This window comes from Phragmites australis, chromosome 2, assembly GCF_958298935.1.
Source record: "Phragmites australis chromosome 2, lpPhrAust1.1, whole genome shotgun sequence".
Taxonomy (NCBI): domain Eukaryota; kingdom Viridiplantae; phylum Streptophyta; class Magnoliopsida; order Poales; family Poaceae; genus Phragmites; species Phragmites australis.
The window spans coordinates 31,477,639-31,495,609 of record NC_084922.1 but is presented as its reverse complement, the minus strand read 5'-3'; the positions used below and the strand labels follow the sequence as shown (position 1 = coordinate 31,495,609).

Genomic DNA, 17,971 nt, shown 5'->3' with positions numbered 1-17,971 from the left:
TGGCGTGATGTTTCTTATGCAAGAGCTTTCATGCGAGGATAAATGTCTGCACGAACCCAATTCTTAGGTTATGATCAGTAAATCATCAGAGGAGGGCATTGATGTTTTTCTTCTCTACATGGGAGCTGTAAAGTGTAAGCCTTATCTTTATTTCCTTCTGAAGCGAACCTTACCATTATTCTGAGACGAGCTTATACTTATGCCGTACTTAGGAGTAAATACACGATAAAGATGTTATCATTATTCTACAGCTTTTAAAAGAATGGATCTTTTAAGAATCAGCAGAGCGGGCAGAGGTTTCCTCAGCTGGGAGGGCAAGTCTTGGCGAGAGGAACAGGGGACGCGTACGGCCCGTGCAGCACCCCGTCGGCGATCACCTTGTACACCGCCTCCGTCGGGTGCGTCCCGTCCCACGACCCGTACGTCGATGGGTCGTCGCAGACGGGGCAGCCAGGCCTGCCGCACTCCACTTTCTGGTTCCCGCAGCAGGTTAGCAAAGCGTTGGTGATCCCTGCATAATTGAAGCAGCAGTTCCAGCGTCACCCTTCGAAAAATTGCAATTTTTCACAGGCGCAATTTTTCAGTTGACAACAGTTGTGTGGACGTAAAGCCCAAAAGTGGTCGGGTAGTGAAGTTGGGGCCCATAGTTGCGCGTGAACCCAAAGGCTCAAATACGATTGGCAAACTGGCCACGAGCCCACGACACGACGTGCTCTGCTGGCTTGCTGCTGGTGCTGCTTATCTGGCCTGTAGCTCTGTACCCTGTGTCCCTGTGGGTGCTGTGCTTGCCCTACAGTCTTTCCAGTGGAACGGGGTCTACCGTCCATGTACCAAACAAATCGACAAAGGTAGAACGCTGATTGGTGCGCCGTCGCCGTCGCAACAAACAGCGCCAAAAAGAGAAGAAGCGCGCGGCGCACGGTCGATACGACTGCACGCACAGGTATGACGTGGGACGTACCTAGCTTCCCGGGGGCCTGGAAGATGCTCATCATGGCGCCGTACCAGTCGGCGTAGACGATGGTGACGTCCGGGTGTCGCCGCCGGAGGCCGTCGAGCCGCGCGGTGAGCACCCGGTTGTGGTACTCGGCGAACCTGTTGAACCACGCCAGGCACCCCGTCTTGGAGTCGTAGTCCCACCACGAGCCGTTGGCACGGAACCGCTGCAGGTACAGCGGGGCGCACCCGAAGGGCAGGTTCCCGGGCACCACGAACACCCGCGCCCCCATCACGATCAGCTCCTCGACCGCGCCCGCCAGCTTGTCCACCACGGCCGGCACGAACGCGCGCACCTTCTCCCGCGGCACGCCCCGCGAGAACGCGAAGTTGTAGTCGTTCCCGCCGATCTCGCCCAGCGCCACCAGCGCGCCGCCCAGCAGCGCGTCGACGCTGCCGTTCTGCTGCGCCTGCGCGAGCTGGCGGAGGTGGCCCCTGAACCAGAGCATCTGCGTGTCGAGCGAGAAGGGGGTGATGTCCATCCCGTTGCCGGCGAAGAAGGAGCCGTTGTTCGCGGTGGCCGAGATGATGGCGAAGTTGGCGCCGTGCTGGAAGTCCTCGGGCGCCGAGCCCGCCTGGATGGCCGTCACGTTCGCCAGCCCAAACTCCTCCGCTGCAACGCACATACCAATAAGCACCGAAGTTAGCTAGCTACAGTGCGTTGATAGAATAGAATAGCTACATTGCACACGATTCGGTAGCAGTTACACGGTGTGCGTGAAGGAGACGATCACGGCTTCCTTTGCACGGTACACTTCACTTTCGGTGACTACTATGTGCCTTAAAATGCGCACGGCACAAACTATCAGAAAGTGGCAATAAAGGCAGGTAAACGATCGATTTTAGCCTTCAACTCAAGCTGCCATTTTTTTTGGAATGTCATCCATGGGTCAATGACATGCAACGCAACATCTTGCAAGTTGCAACTATGCGCGCGATGGGTTTGATGACAGAATCTTGGACGTACGTACAGCGGCTGATCTTGACCCCAAGTTTTTGGACGATCAGGAGCTTGTACTCACTGTCTCTCTAGGCGAAAGGGCTACCTCTGAATTCATCGTGCGTAAATCGACTACCATAAACACGCACAGTTCAGGGGGCCATGGCCGCCACTACTCCGAATTAAAGTGAGCACGTTCACACATACAACGCTTGTACCTGAACAGGACAGTACTCGATCACTCTCGTGAGTTGCAACAAGCGCCACACTAGGGACCTACGCCACCCACAGCCACAGGGTATATATAAATATATGTACATACAAACACACAAATACATACAAATATTGCACTAGTTAGATAGGTTTGTAAGTTGTAACAACCATGTCACGGAATAAAACAGCTTTAAAATGCTTTTCCGGTGAGTCTGGACCGAAAAGCCATGAATTACTAAAAGGTCATGCGTTATAAGACATAAGCATAAGTAAATATAAATATAAATGTGGAGACTCATTTCAGCTTTCTTAAGTTGTGCTGCATGAGTTACTTGAATGGCAATCTGACATTTATGCTCGTTTGGTCCTAAAAAAAAAATCAGTAATGTTCATTTGAGGGTTATGATGAGTTCAGACATCCGTTCTCTTTCTTTTACTAGAAAGCAGAAACTTGCGCGCATTTCGGCAGTTCGCAAAGGTCTCCCTATTCTTGGAGAATAATAGGACGCAATTTGGAGTCGACACTGACGTAAATATAGAACAGAGAGTGGATATTTGAGGCAGGAAAACTAACGTTAATTGCAGAATGCACGCAGCAGCTCAGGGAAGGCGCGAGTGGACACTGGACACACACTAATGCTCATGCCAAACGCGCAAGCTGGTAAAATGCTCGAAATGAAAGGCAAGCAGTTTGCTCACCGATGAAGTCGATGACAAGGCGGCCGTCGCTTGCGCGGCCGGTGGGGCGGCCGAAGAACGTCCTCCCATACGGCGGCGCACCGTAGGGACTTCTGTTGTTCGCCGTCAGGCGGACGTAGTTGCCGGTGTCCGTCAGCGAGTCTCCGAAGCTGAAGATGCGCGTGAAGCAGCCGAGTGCCAGCGAGCTGCTGCCCGCAAGGACAACCAGGAGAGACCACAACACAGCCAGTGCCAGCGAAGACGAGCAATGGTGTCCCAGGAGCCTCATGGGAAACACCTGCTAGTGAGTAGTGAGTGTCGAGTCTACTCCGAAGAATCAGAGAGGGAGCTGATTAAGAGCACAGAGAATTGTACGCAGGTTTAAGGCTTTAAGTTTGTGTGTCAGTAAGCAAGATGGGCTAATGGAGCGCACAGTAGGTAGCCGGTATTTCTAGTTGAGCGTCTGTGGTGAGCTCCACACCCATAAACTGAGGCTTGCAGGCGAAGGGATGGACGCCAGATCGCCAGGTAGCCATCCAAGGATTGAAGGACATACAATCGAGAAGGAAACAGACAGAGCACTGCCCCATGCATAAATAAATACGGAGTACAAGCATACAGCATGCCTGTGAAACCCTGAAGGCCTGAACTATCTGATAAAGTCACAGTTATACTGCTCCACTTGTTCCGTCTGAACATTTCTGTGCATTGAACACTACTAGTAACATTCACGACATTTTTACCTCCCAAAGTGACCAACACGATGGTCACGAGCAAAACAGAATGTAGTACCGGCAGTTTTCACACATGTCCCTCGCATGAAAAGACCACCTGTGTCGTGCGTACAGCAAGAGCAGACAGGCACAATGAACTCTAGCCCTTCGGATTTGCGTGATGCAGATTTGCTGTCCTTCGGATCCGTTGTTCATGGACTCTAGCCCTTCGCTGGGTCTTTCTATATTGTTTTCTATCTGTGCTAACACAGGTGTCGCCGGGCAAAGCCCAGCCCCAGGATGTGTGTGGAATATCATCGGCAGGTTTTTCAGTTGTCACTACGTTAGTCGCCTGAGCGCAACGGCATGTGCGGAGTCGTTTTCAGTGGGAAGGCGATAGATTCTCTGCGCTAGCTTGGCCACAGAGATTTTCCGGCAGCTCGGACAGAGTTCAGTTTCTGTTCAATTTTGGCTTGCAAATAAATGGCTATCATCTATCTATATATTATCTTAATATTTGAAGAGAAAAAAAAAGGAGCCATCACATTTATTCTTAAAGCCACGAAATCACCATGTTAATTTAAAAAAATAATAATCTTTACTATTGATTGTTACGAATATCTAACCGTCTAGATTAAAATAAAGAGTTCATCAAATACGATTAAAAATTATAAAAAATACCAATTCTATTTCTATATGGACCGAAAAGTAAAATACCTAAACAGAGTCCGTAAACAAAGAGTCCATGTTGTATGTACCTATCTATTTGGTTTAATATACGCTACCGATAAATGCTCAACAAGAGCGGAACAAACACGCTTACCGTCAGATTCGTCATGAGAACATGCGCTAGCCACCGGGGCCATTGTGTCTACTTCCGTGGTTGGTCTATCAAGGTCGTCGAGTTAGCTTCGTCAGGCAGTGGAGCCGCAGTGCTTGCTGCATTCGCAATTGAAGAAGAAACGCTCGCCGCCGAGGTCGTCAGGTCTACCACCAGGACCGTCGAGTCCGCCGTCGGGCTTCCGTGGTCGTCGAGTCTATTACCAGGAAGATGGCCGGAAAACCCGAGGAAGGCAGCATCGTTGCAATGGTCGGAGATGGCATCAACGACGACTCCCCGTCGATGGTAGCCGCCAATGTCAGGATGGCCATTGACAGGGAAACTAACGTCGCCATTGAGATGGCGGACTATGTGCTGGTCCAGAACAACTTGGAGGATGCAACGTCGTTGCCATCCACGTGGCCGCCGGCGCGTTGTTCCAAAAAGGACAGCAGTTGCAAAGGAAATTTTGTCTCACATGTCACAAGAAATCAAATCAAGAATATCAACAAACGGTGTATTTCAAGGGCTAACCTCCTGAATAGCATGAATTTGTTTAGCAACATCTTCTGGAAAAAGGTAACGATTTGCATTGAAAGCATCACATATCTTCAGAATTTTGGCTTGGGCTCTCTCCTCAGAGTAGAATATGACAAATGCATTTTTTGCAACCTGCATTATCAAGCAAAAGGTGGCAGCTAAGTGCATGCACAACACAAATATATTGTTAAAATCAAGTATAATTTTTCTTCACCTCTGTCAGATTAATTTTCTTGCCGGGATCTCTAAATCGCACCTCCTCCAAAGTTCTTTGTCGGAATCACCTACAATGACGCTAAAGTTTCAGATTTCCAAATCGTACCGCCGTTACAATTTTCCATCTTCTTCATGTCAGGTTCAATATTGTTCCATGCTACCTCTTCTTCATGTACTACATATAATAATCATGTATTGTTAGTTTAGGGGCCAAAAAAGTTTCCTACAACATTAACATACTGTTTGTAAAGGACGGGGCATAGTATTAGAAAAAAAAATTCCACATCTTTGCTTCGGGAGTTTGTACATATATCTTTTTTTACCTACACTGTTTTGACACTGGAACATGAAAACCTTTGTTGTTATGCTGATTGAAGTGAAGCAATAAATGAATGGTTAAGCATATATCTCATTATTGGTCTGTTATGCTCAGATCAGAGTCACTCTCAATAGCTTATTCATGTACTATACATATGAGAACAACTATGCCGTAGAAAAAATCAGAATAATTTAGAAATCCACAATAATTGCACCTTTTTTTCTACACACTAATCAATATGAGCTAACTTAGGAATCAAAAATAGTTAGTCAGACCGTCAAACATGTTAACAATTAAACCCAATCAAACAAACTGGATTGCGGAAATCCATACTTGTCGACAGGAGTAGGCGAAGAAGGCGAGGTACAGGGCGGTGTAGACAAGGAAGGCAACGACCACTTTACGAAGCATATTTGTTCCACCTCAAAAACATGCTGCTCCTATTATCTCGGCATCACCTGTCTGACACATGCTGTTTTGCCTTTTGACCTCTTTTGATCAAAATAGAACACGAATACACTTGGACCCAGCCGCAACAGGCAAATCACTTCCACGTTGTTTCAAAATTTCATGAAAGAATGAGAATGACAGAGCAAAAGGAACAAATAAACCCAAGTACAAGATACCAGATTATCCTCAGGTGCGAGATTCAGGACAAAATTATGCAACAACTATAATTTCTTGCTCGGCATTATGTCGAACAACCTATGGGAGTTCTCGACATGTCCGCACTAGCCGTAAATGGTGACGAGCGAGTTGTCGACCAAGGGATCATCCTGGAACAGCTCCACACCTCGCCACAATAGCCAGCTAAAAGGATCGAATGACCTAAGAGGTAGATGAATTAGGCTCTAATTAAAACTATTTCAATCAAACTCTAAAATAAGTAAAATCTTATCCTAGATAAATAGTAAAGCAACTACAGCGACCAAATTTGATAGAATGCTAAGTAATAAAACATGCAAGCTACAATAGTAAGAGAATTGTGGAACATTAACTTGCAAGATGGGTCAAAGCGGTAAAGTAAAAAGATGGGTAAGAAGACACCAAATTTTTTTTCTAAGGTATCAATGAGTTAACACTCCCTCTAATCCTTATTAGAGCATCTACTAAGGATATCGCTCCTCTGTTACCAAGACTGAAGTGCTTCCTAGTGATAGCAACTTCTTTATCTTGAAAGGACAATGATGTTGCGTGAGGGGTTGAATAGCATCTTCTACAAAAATTTGTCCCCTTTTACCGTTGATCTAAACTTGCAGTAGAAAATAAACTAATATATTTTTTACAAGTGAAAATACTAAATATGCTAGGCTCAACTAGTGCACAATCAGCCTAAATAAGTATAAAAGTTACAATCCAAGGTGACAAAGATTATTCAAAACTAACAAAAAGATATGCAAGAAAATTCTAGTTGAAAATCTTGAAACACTGGTCACCGGATACTCCGGGTTGAATTCAGAACCTCCAGGTTCAGAGCTGATTGTACAATATCTAGAGTATCCGGGTTAAATCCAGAACTTCCGGGTTCAACAGAGAATAAATTTGAAACTGAAATTAAAATATGTCTAAAGAGTTCTAGCTCAAACTAAATAAAGTCATGTGTTCCAAGTGATGATTCTAAGTAGATCTATGGAGAACCTACATTCAATTTCACACAAATAAGTGGATCGAGCAATATGCATAAATGTTGAGCAAGAACTCAAGAACAAGGATGCAACAGAGGAGAGACAAGATTTATTTCTCGAACTTCAGATACCTCCCCTAGAGGTTCCTACGTCTCCGTTGAGAGGCTCGGTCACATTTGAGCCGGGTCTCTCTCAACCCTTTTCCTCCCTAAGCTCGGTCACACTTGAGCTTGTGTTTTCACTCTTGATTTCTTCCTTCCGGAGATGAAATCAAAGCCTTCATAAATTTTTCGTGGCACACCACAACCTTGGGTGCTCGTCGGTGACGCTTAACCGCCTAGGGGATTGAATCCCCAAGAGTAACAAACGCGACGATAAACTTCTTACCGATAAACTCAAGTACTCAAGATGGGACTTAGCTCATTTGCACTCAATCTTCCAATCTCTCATCCCAACTCATTTTTCTTCTCAAATCTCACACTAAAATAGAGTGGAAAGGAGTTCTTTTGGCTCTAGAATATTTTTCTTTCGTGCCCAAGCAGCGACAAACAAGGGTGAGGGTGAGGGGTTATTTATATCCTTCTCCCAAAAATTATCTGTTACACAGCTTTGTGTATCGACCCAGAGTATCCGGGTTAGCACTTGAACGTGTAACCGAGAACCCTGGTCGTAGTACAACTCAGAGGGTTCGGACAACTATCAGAACCTGGAGTCTCTGGGTCAACCCAGAGTATCTGGGTGAAACACTTATGCCCTAACAGACTATCAGGCTCAGAGCTAAACTCGGAGGCTCCAGCCAACTCAGAGTATCCGGGTCAACCCGGAGTATTCGAGTTCAGCATAGCTGACCCTTTGAAAACGGCGATAACTTTTGATCTCGAAGTCCGATTTCGACAATTTTGAACTCTACGGAAAGCTCATTCAGAGGGCTACACATCCCAACTGAATTCATGATCCCAAACATATTTTATCAAACCAGGAATACTCTAAAACCCAATTCAAACACTTCTACACTTTCTACACCAGATTCCTAAAGCGAACTCTCACTTTAGGTTGATTTGAAACTCTTGAGCACTGAGACATGATAAATACCTCTACGTTGCATCTCTCTTAATAGTGCGGCATACCTATACTCAAATTCAAATTAAAAACTCGTTTGAACCAATTTGAGCATTTGAATACCTTCAAGTACCGCTTCTTTCTTTCAAACCTTGAGGGTTGCCAACTTCTATATCGTATTCACTCCATCTCTTCTTGATTCTTTATGTGATTGATTTGAATCACCCATAGCTTCCCATGGCCTTGCACAGTATTGGCGCAAATCCTTGACTCGCTCTTCACCATCGCCTTAGTCCTTTGGCACCAAGCCATTTGCTTGCCCATCACCATCGGATGGTTCATCGCAGCTGAGTCTTGCTTACCCTTTACCGTCTTATCGTAGAAAACCATTTTGTATTCGATATCTTCAATAAATTCACTTTATCATATATAGAGTCAAATCTTGTTCTTCACTCTTAGCATATTAGATTTCAATTCAACTTATGCATTCTTATGTATTCGAACCCCAACTCACTCTTAAGCATAAAGCACGCAGGTTAGTCCATAAAAATCTATTGATAATAACATACTTTTAGTTACTTGATCTCCATAAGTAACTTAGCATTCACGTTATCCCTAATCTTATATGAGTTTTTCTTTCTTCTTATGAGCAACACTAAGAGCTCATTCATCTTGAAGCATATGTCTTCTCCATATATCACTTATGGAATAACTTACTAATAAACTCAATAATATTGTTAGTCCATAGGTATTATCATTAATTATCAAAACCATACATAAGAGCTAGATGCACTTTCACATCTCTGGATTAGCGACCTTCAAACCAAGTACAAAGCTTCCTCTTGAGGCTCCCATAAGAACTCTAAGAGCTCACTAAGATATCTCAAATCACCAAGACCGGCTAGATGTTGTCAACCACCAAGAGTAACAAACTAATAGCTTTACTTGACCCAAATTAAGCCTAGACTACAATTAGATGCACACTTGCTACTCTCCTTGCACTAATGATGTCCTTAATTTTCAATGAAGAACTTTGCAAATCACTCTAGTGCACTCACTTTCCTCTTAATCACACACTAAGTGTTTTAGCTCTTTTGAATCGCAAGGTTACCCAATGAGATGAAATGAGGGGGTATATAGAGGCTAGAGGTCCAAATCTAGCCATTGCCTAACCACCCACATTTTTTGTGAACGCCGGATGATCCGACGTGCATAGGCTCCAAACACTGGACCATTCAATGTGAATCGTCCACCCAAAACTAGCCGTTACTGCACTAAAAGCTCCGGCGAAACCTCTGATGTATACGTCGGACCATCCTGCATGCATATGTCCATTTTCTAGTGAATAGAACCTCTAGACTTTACTCTGGCGACGCCTCCGATATATGCACCGGACCATCCAGCGTGTATAAGTCTGTCTTCCAGTGAACACAAAGAAACCCTCTGGACTTTACTATGGCAAATCCTCTGATGGTACGCTAGATCGTCCGACGTGTTCAACTTGAAAAATATTCTGGCATTGCCAACTTCTCTTCACTGGATCATCTAGCGTGTACAAGAGTGCTGAGATAAAAGCTCTGACATGTATAACACCTTCATCGTCAGACCACCCGATGAGTTTAGAGTTTTTAGAACTTATCCAATTCAAACTTCTTTAAGTCCTATCTTTTGCATAACTCATTCATGGGATTATCTGAGCAACCTAGTACTATAATTTCACAAGTGTGCATCTAACTAAATCTAGACTCAACTAGGTTAAGCTCCTCTTTATAGTATGGTTAAAGAACAAAAGAGAGCCTATGCTATTCTAAGTGTTCTTCATCTTTTTATGACACTTAGAACTAGAAGGTCCTTAATCTTTGATCGCTCAACTATTCAATTAAGGGACCAAGATCATCCAACAATATTGTGAACTAATCTTTTAACTGTCCTTCAAAACAAACTTGTTAGTTGCAATGATATTATTGTCCTCACCAAAATACTTACCACTTACCTAGAGGCCTAGATGCTACAATCTACCCCATTTTGATGATTGATGATAACACAAATAAGTAGAGAAATTTGAATAAAATACATCATATCATACTAGGCATACAATGACATAGAACGATAAGCAAGGAAAAACCTAGCACTAGAACAACCTATCATGCTAGTTTTAAAGAGAATTAAGCCAAGTATGAATTAAACCACAATGATATGGCAAGCAAAATACACCAAAAGAGATAACAAAAGACTTTTTCATTACATCAAAAACCATAAAGATCCAACATACTCCCAAGCTCCCCTGCCTCTACTACCACTCCCCCTAATTTAACCCCCTAACTCTCTCCCCCTTTGGCATCAAAGCACTGAAAAGGAAGTTGTCTAAGCCATCGGGGCTAGAGGAGAGGAAAAATTTAAGAAAATGTATGAGCCATATTGCCTATGAACTTAAAAATATTGAAGCTATAAATTTGCTAGGACATACCTCAATTGGCATTAAGCATAAATATTGATTTAAGTACACTTGTAGAGTTGTATGTTCTCATTGAGAGCAAACAACATTCTCAAAGAGTGATATCCTACGTTGTGATCTTACTACCGAATTCACAAGCAATGCCAAACAAATACATAAAGGTAGACATGAGTGCAAGGTATATGACAAGTGAATGCATGACATAAAATAAATCTATCTTATCATATTACTTCCCTTCTTAAACTTATTCATGGTGAACCCAACTACATACCTTAAGTGAAACGAGGAGGCCACCAACTCAAGTAAAACCCATGTCCACTACTATCTTTAGATGGTTAGACAAGAACCTATATGACAAGGCATCACATGACGTTTAAAATATTTGTCACAAAGGAGTGGAACCTTTTCTAGACGAACACACCTATGCTAGGTGTATGCTTTAGTTATCTAAGGATCCTCTTAATTGCACTAAGATAGGATTAGCTTGAAAACAAGCGCATATGCATACACTAAATATAATATCATGTTTAGATATAGTAAGATAAAGAAGTGACCCAATCATAGAACGATAAAGCTTTTGGTTAGCCGATTTGCCATTTTCATCCTTGTAGAGATATTTATTTGTAGGCATGAGAGTCTTGATTGGCTTGCAATTATCCATCATGAACTTCCTGAGGATCTCCTTCATATACTTTTCTTGATGGATGAATATTCCTTCCTTTAATTGCTTGATTTGAAATCTAATGAAGTAGTTGAGCGCGCCAATCATCGACATCTTGAATTCCCTAGACATACTATATTTGTCGGTCATATGTTATGTGCATCCACTATCAAGCACCCAAAGCTTGGCACTGGCTATGTAGTTCACCTACACATCGGAGATCAAGATTGTTGTTTAGGTATCCAAACAAGTTTGGTATCCTTGATGTGAGATACAAGAGCTTTAGGCACCCCAAAGTTACCTAGGAAGCTTACTCTTAGCTTGAGTGCCAATAAACTTTGTCATAACTTTGCCACTCTTAAGCTTATGCAACAAGAAATAATTTTAATTAAAAATGGACTTGTAGTTAGGAGGCAAAGTAGGGAGGGGTTGAGTAAGAATTGGACGCTCCCTTATGTGATGGCTGGTGACCTCACATTATTGACAATATGAACCAACTTTCTTGATGAAGCAATCCTTGATTTTCGGTGACTTGGTGATGTTTTCCACGAGCTCGGGGAAGCACCCAAGGCCTCTCTTGTTGAAGTACATCATATTTTTCATGAGGATTTCCTTGTGCTTGTATTCCCACTTAATCAACCGGTCCACATAAGAATTGAGTCTTGCAACCTCATTTTTGATTACTCTCATGAATGGTTAGTCTTAGAAGATGCAATAATATCACATGAAAGAGAGCATGGTACATCTAGAAGATCTTCACAAGAAGTAGATGCATTGACCTTAAGTATATCAATGTTAGAAAACTTATTATTACTAGGATCAATGGCATCATAAGCAAATCTAATCTCTTGGTATTTGCACTTTTAATCTACTTGCTCAAGTTTAATCTTCTTGTTGCTTTCTTTAAGTGACTTGCTAAGGACAACTACTTTATCATGCTTTTTGAGAAAATTATTGTATTTAGCAAGTAACTCATCATGGCTAGAGCTAAGATTAGCATGTACATTTTCAAGGGATTTGAGTTTAGCTTTTTGCTTCTTGATGACGGTAGTTGTTAGGGGAAATATCTTAGCCCACAGATAATACTAAGGGGATGCTGCCAAGAGCTTCTCCGCTCTAGACTCCCTACAAAAGCTAAGGTTTCCGGAGGCCATGAACCCCTCCGGCCACCGCCTCTTGAGACAGGGGAAGAAGCTACCCTCCGAAAGCCATATTAGCAAAAGGAGAACACCAAAGGTAACTGGCCTGACACGAAGTGACCAACAGTTAATGTCGGTGCAAGTGGTGACCACCCTAACATCCCAGTGTAAGTGGGAGCCGGACTAACAACTTGGACAATGTGGCGCCACAATAGGCGACCAGCTAAGTGCCACGCCCTTAGGGCCAATTGCACCACTGTATTGCCATAATAGATAATATCTTCTGATTAGGGGTAAATGCATCCTACCTAGGCCCATGCTGTGCGATTTGACTGGCCCTAGACCCATGTGGTATAGTGATAGATTGTATCGCTATCTCTGTAAGGGTATGCTTGCTCATTTACACCCTAAACGTCACTATAAATATAGACCCATGGCCATCAGGCCAGTGGACCAATTTTTTGGATGATCAACACATTTTTTGTTCTTCCTCCTCTCTACTTCTTCTCCAAGCTTGAGTCTTCTCTCTAGAAGAGACTCTCACTGCACCTTATTCGTAAGAAGATATCTCATCTTCCTACAACAGCGCACCGTCCATGGGGGGGGGAGGGTGAACATAGAAGTACAAGGGGATGTAGGACACCACCAAAGACCACTAAGGTGTTACGCCAAACAGCCGTTTCTATCGCCGCATCGATGCAAATGTATGTATGGTAGTCATGACCAGGCACACCATGTGCACCCACCAGCCCCGTGGCTGGGCGGAGGAGCGACCATCCAACCATTGCTGACCCAACAGCTTGGGTTGGCATAGAGGCCCAAGCCAGAGCAGGGACGTTCCAATAGTGGCACAGTAAGGACCCCGTCGCACCACAGGGGGTTATGGCCAAGGCCGTAGCCAAAAAGGCTGCCTTCTAATGGTTCTGGACACTCGAGCCCAAGGGCACTCATGCATGGGCCTGACCCCTATACGCCTCCTATGACGACACTCTGGACACCTTCACCGAGCCAGTGTCCTCTGAGAGCCTAGTTGCTCGGTGGCCCCGACAGCCTCCCCGCAAGGAAGCATGCTCCATGGAGACCATCGGTCTAGGGGGGGGGGGGCAGATCCCGCCAACATCCTCGGCACTAACCATAAGCTACGGAACCACTGAAAGGGTACTGGTGCATCTTGCACGAACCTGGACATGGCCACAATACAGATGGTTGCCGAACCGTCATAGCTTTCCGGGAGGATTACCTCAAGAAACAAACGAGATGCCCAGTAAGGGAAAAAAGCCAGTGACAGGCGACCCAAGATTCGCAAGCCTGCAACGGGCCACCAGGTGAGCGGCCAGGCTTTACCAAGCCCCCTCGACCCGTTATGAGGACCAAGTCACGAAAAGGTCGTAGACATAAACAGAGTCTGGCAAGCCTCCAACGTAGGGGGCCCCGCCTGAGCATCCAGATCCGTTGGGGCCCACAACATGCCTTCCCCGCTGGGTTCAACACTGGTGGGATTGGCTATGGTGAAGAGGTGCCGGGCTTCGGCAATAGGGCTCTGAGTCCTTTGGATGCCCACGCAGCCTAGACCCTTCGGCAGGTAGCCTAGGCTGGAGATGCCTTCCACCGCCTTCAAGCTGGGGAGTTCTTCTTGGCCTTCAACCTTACTATAGAGGCCTCATTTTGGCAAAGGTACACCTGCTTATGGCCACCTATCAACAGCTTACCTAACTAGTTAGTATTTATACGACAAAGTTAGCGTATTCTGAAAGTAGCTAGCTTATTTGATTGAAAGTCTCTACGACAGGTAGTTGCTAGGTAGCAATAGGATATCATAAGACTTAGGTTATATCTCCATTTAGCAATAAACAATAAAACCTAAGTTATATATATATATATAGTTAAAACTTAAGTTATACCTTCGTTGAAATAATTCATAGAGATTAAAAACCTTCCCAACGATAGCTTAGCCTCGGTGGCGGGGACATCATAAAAACCTTCCCATCGATGGCTTAGCCTTGGTAGTGAAGATATCTTAAAAACCTCCCTACCGATAGCCTAGTCTCGGTGGTGGAGATATCTTAAAAACTTTCCCACTGATAGCCTACCATCGGTGGCGGAGACATCTTAAAAACCTCCCCACAAATGACCTAGCCTCGGTGGCAGGGACGTCTTAAAAACCTCCCTACTGATGACCTAGCATAGGTGGCAGAGACATCTTACAAACCTCCCCACCGATGGCCTAGGCTCGGTGGTGGAGACATCTTAAAAACCTCCCCACCGATGGCCTAGCCTCAGTGGCGGAGACGTCTTAAAAACCTCCCCACCGATGGCCAAGCCTCGGTGGCTGTGATAGCCCACAATACTTAAATTGTCATTAATCACAAATGAGCATCATTAGCATCATGATTATTTGTTTTAAGCAAATTTTGGCATATAATTTAAATTGAACCTAAATTGTTAAAGTTAATGTCAAGTGGTACTCTGTAAAGAAACTCATAAATTTCTATGCAACATAGGGTTGGAAATAATTTTAGAAATTTGTCCATACCATGTGAGGAATATTAGTGAATTTTCCCCAAAATTTTGGAATTATTTTAAAGGCATAAATTTTTTGGCAAGTTAGAAAAGGTTGAATTTTTAAAGAATTTTAATTCATATTTGGCTCAGGATTTTTGAGTCAAACAAGTTAAAATGGGTTGAAAATGAATTATAGTTTCACACAAAATTTTTCCCATAATTTTCGGACCTTAGGAAGACCTATTTTTGAGTTGGAGATTGGATTGGAGCTAATGTTCATCGGCCTCATCTTTCTCTTTGCTCGCGTCACCGCCATTTTTGTGGACTGACGAGGCTGGTAGCTGAGCCACATCACTGCCCATCGAGCGTGTTCCAGAGATGTCAGCCACGCCTTATCCCCTTCCCTCTCATCTCTGTCTCCCTCCCTCACTTGCTCTCTCTATTCCTGTTCCCACTCAACCGAGCTTCGCAAGAGCAGAGCACAGGACACCAGCACCGCCGACGTTAAATCCACCTTGCCTGAGCTCCATTCAGCTCTAGGCCAGCTGTGTGAAGCCCCGTGGAGGCACTCCCTATGCTCCTGCCATGTTTCCCGACTGATTTTGCCCTCTTCCCCACCAGATTTGAGCTCACGCTGCCGTCCTCTTCTTCTTCTTCGGTGGCCTCCTTCCGTACCTCACCATCGAGCCACCGTGTCGCTGCTCCATTTCCAAAATCCACACCATGGTGAGCTTCCCCACTGCCCTTTCTACCATTCGCGCATGTTAATTTGGGCTTAGCCCGTGGCCGGCATGCCTCCCATTGCGCGACCGTGCGCTATTGATCCGCTGCGCACGCCACCGGACTCATCGGCTAGTAGTCACGCCGTTGAGTTCGCTAGCATGCGTATAAGCCCTATGTATCCTTGGTTTAGCCCATTTGCACCTCTGCTCATCACCGGCGTGCTGGACCTCGTCGCCGTGTGCCATCGCCGGCCATCTTTCGGTTGTTGCCAGTTGCAGTGAGTGCCTCAGATGAGTTCCGTGAGTCGTGCTCTTTCTTGTGGTAGCCTCAGCCAGGCCGAGATCGCCGCTGCTCACCACCAGCGAGTCCAGCCAAGCTGTCATCGCTGTGTAGCTCGGCCTCTAGGCCATTTGACCAGAGTCAGCGCGCTCGGGCCCGCTGTTATCCACTGTGTCTAGCCTCGCCCCGGTGCAAAAAGATTTAGGATGTATAAATATTCGGTTAAATCAAAAAATGCAAAATTAGTTTATTGTTCAACTATTAATTCAATTGAAACTTGTAAAATACATAGAAAACTATGTTGAGTTCTAAAAATAGTGAAACCAATTTTGCTATTTTTTTTTTATCATGCTCTACATATTAAAAAATACAATGAGTCATGAAATATGTTCTTTGTTTTCTTCAATTAAGGAAATGGGTTTAAGCTTCATTAATTCATAACTAATTATTAGCACCTCCATAATTGATGAATCCAATTTTTTTTAATCTTCTTATAATGTGCTCTGTTTATAAAAAATACTCACACTCATGTTAAACATAGTTCATTTTCTAAATGGAATTGAGCTTGGTTAAGCTTAATTAAATCCATAAATTATTAAATATTCAACAATAATTTAAATTAAGGAAATCCCTACTGCTTTAAACTCATGCTTTGGTACATTGCCTCTCCACCTTGGTCTTTCATTGTGGAGCACCTTTCGTTGCATGTCATCATGCTCATTGCGATGCACTGTCGTCTTTATTTAGAAACCGATGCTTCAAAATGTCATGTGATCGAACCTGAGAACGAACAAGCAGAATTTTGTGAGTGTTGCGCAGGAAGCATCAGGTAGGCACCAGACAAGCATCTATCATATCTCTCCTATATTTTGGTGAACAGTTGGTCAATATGTTAGATTTTGCTATATGTCGTAGATGCATGTGATTAGGAGTCGATGTCAGGAATCGAGTAGGACTTATTTGTTGCATCATACCTACCTTGATAAAATTATTAATCCTGATCCTTGTAGCCTAGGTATTTTCATGATATGGTCCAACTTAAAAGTGATACAATAATTGCTTAGCCTTGCATAGGTCATCAGTAGAAGTCGAGCGATGGAAGTCACCATCATTCACGAGTTATAGGAAATTCAACTATTGTTACAAAAGAATGGTATGTTGGGATGATGAGTTGGAAAAAATTAAGACGATATGTGAGCGGGTATTAGGGGTATTTCGGGAGAGCAGACCTGGGTGCCATAAACCGCTTGCATCATTTAAGCACCGTCCGTTGGTGCCGTTGTCTTGAGCACTTTCCGTATTTCCACATGTCAATGTAATGGTAAGATAAGCCGATTATGGTATACTGTGCTGACGCTTGCCTTGTGTCCCTATGACGTGTAGAAAAAGTACGAGGAGATGCAAGGTGGTGGGGAGTTAGAGGTGTCCTGGACACGCTCGCGGTAACCCCTGTGCCATAGGGGCAAGTATAAGTGGGTAGTTGCGGGTATGAGATTGGTTTTCTCGAGGGCCAAGAGGATGGACCTAAGTCATATGGGTAAAAATGTACCCCTGCAGGGTATAAGATTAATTCGAATTATTGTGCTCTCGGTTATGAGCATCTTGAGTTTCATCCGCATCAGTCGTAGAGTTTCGATTCAGTTTGGAAAAAAGAAATGGAAAGTATGTGGGCTTTCAGGAGAAGCTGTGCTGGTACTAAGTTGAGTTAGTCAAGTTTACTTTGTTGAAGTTTATGTTTATTGTCGGTTTCTGTTAGCAGTTCACGTCATTACATTGGTTAAATTGCTTTTCGCTGAGTCAACTTAACTTTGTGACTATACCTTGCTATCCAACTCAAAGTATTATCCTTGGAGTCGGGAATATATATACTCATATTATGTAAGTCTTGCGAGTACCTTCGTACTCAGGGTGCTGCCTTTAAGTTGATGCATGTAACAATGAACTCGTATACGAGTATTTTTATCCTGCCAATGTTGGAGATGGCCAGGAGTAGAGATCGAACATCTGAGCTAGTCTCGGTGGTGCCTTATGGGCAATGGTGACACTGTTCTTTTGTTTTCTTAATATCTTTCTGCTACGTAATGAAACCTTTG

At 44.0% G+C, this 17,971-nt stretch overlaps 1 protein-coding gene across 1 annotated transcript; it reads right to left on the bottom strand.

Annotated features, from left to right (window-relative positions):
- Positions 1-110: 110 nt before the first annotated feature.
- Positions 111-3,444, bottom strand: LOC133908382 (GDSL esterase/lipase At1g28600-like). The gene is made up of 3 exons (XM_062350379.1): positions 2,849-3,444; positions 962-1,609; positions 111-511 (listed from the first exon to the last, which is right to left on the bottom strand). Exons 1-3 carry the CDS (start codon positions 3,114-3,116, stop codon positions 303-305), a joined length of 1,125 nt encoding a protein of 374 aa, XP_062206363.1. The 5' UTR covers positions 3,117-3,444; the 3' UTR covers positions 111-302.
- Between the last annotated feature and the right edge of the window lie 14,527 nt (positions 3,445-17,971).

What these genes read in the sequence shown, in the direction of transcription:
- LOC133908382 (XM_062350379.1), bottom strand. Translation starts at nt 3,116, where the DNA reads ATGAGGCTCCTGGGACACCATTGCTCGTCTTCGCTGGCACTGGCTGTG. An exon ending in CCTTGTCATCGACTTCATCG is followed by an intron (nt 1,610 to 2,848) that starts GTGAGCAAACTG and finishes TGTGCGTTGCAG; the next exon opens with CGGAGGAGTTTGGGCTGGCG. An exon ending in CCAGGCCCCCGGGAAGCTAG is followed by an intron (nt 512 to 961) that starts GTACGTCCCACG and finishes TCAATTATGCAG; the next exon opens with GGATCACCAACGCTTTGCTA.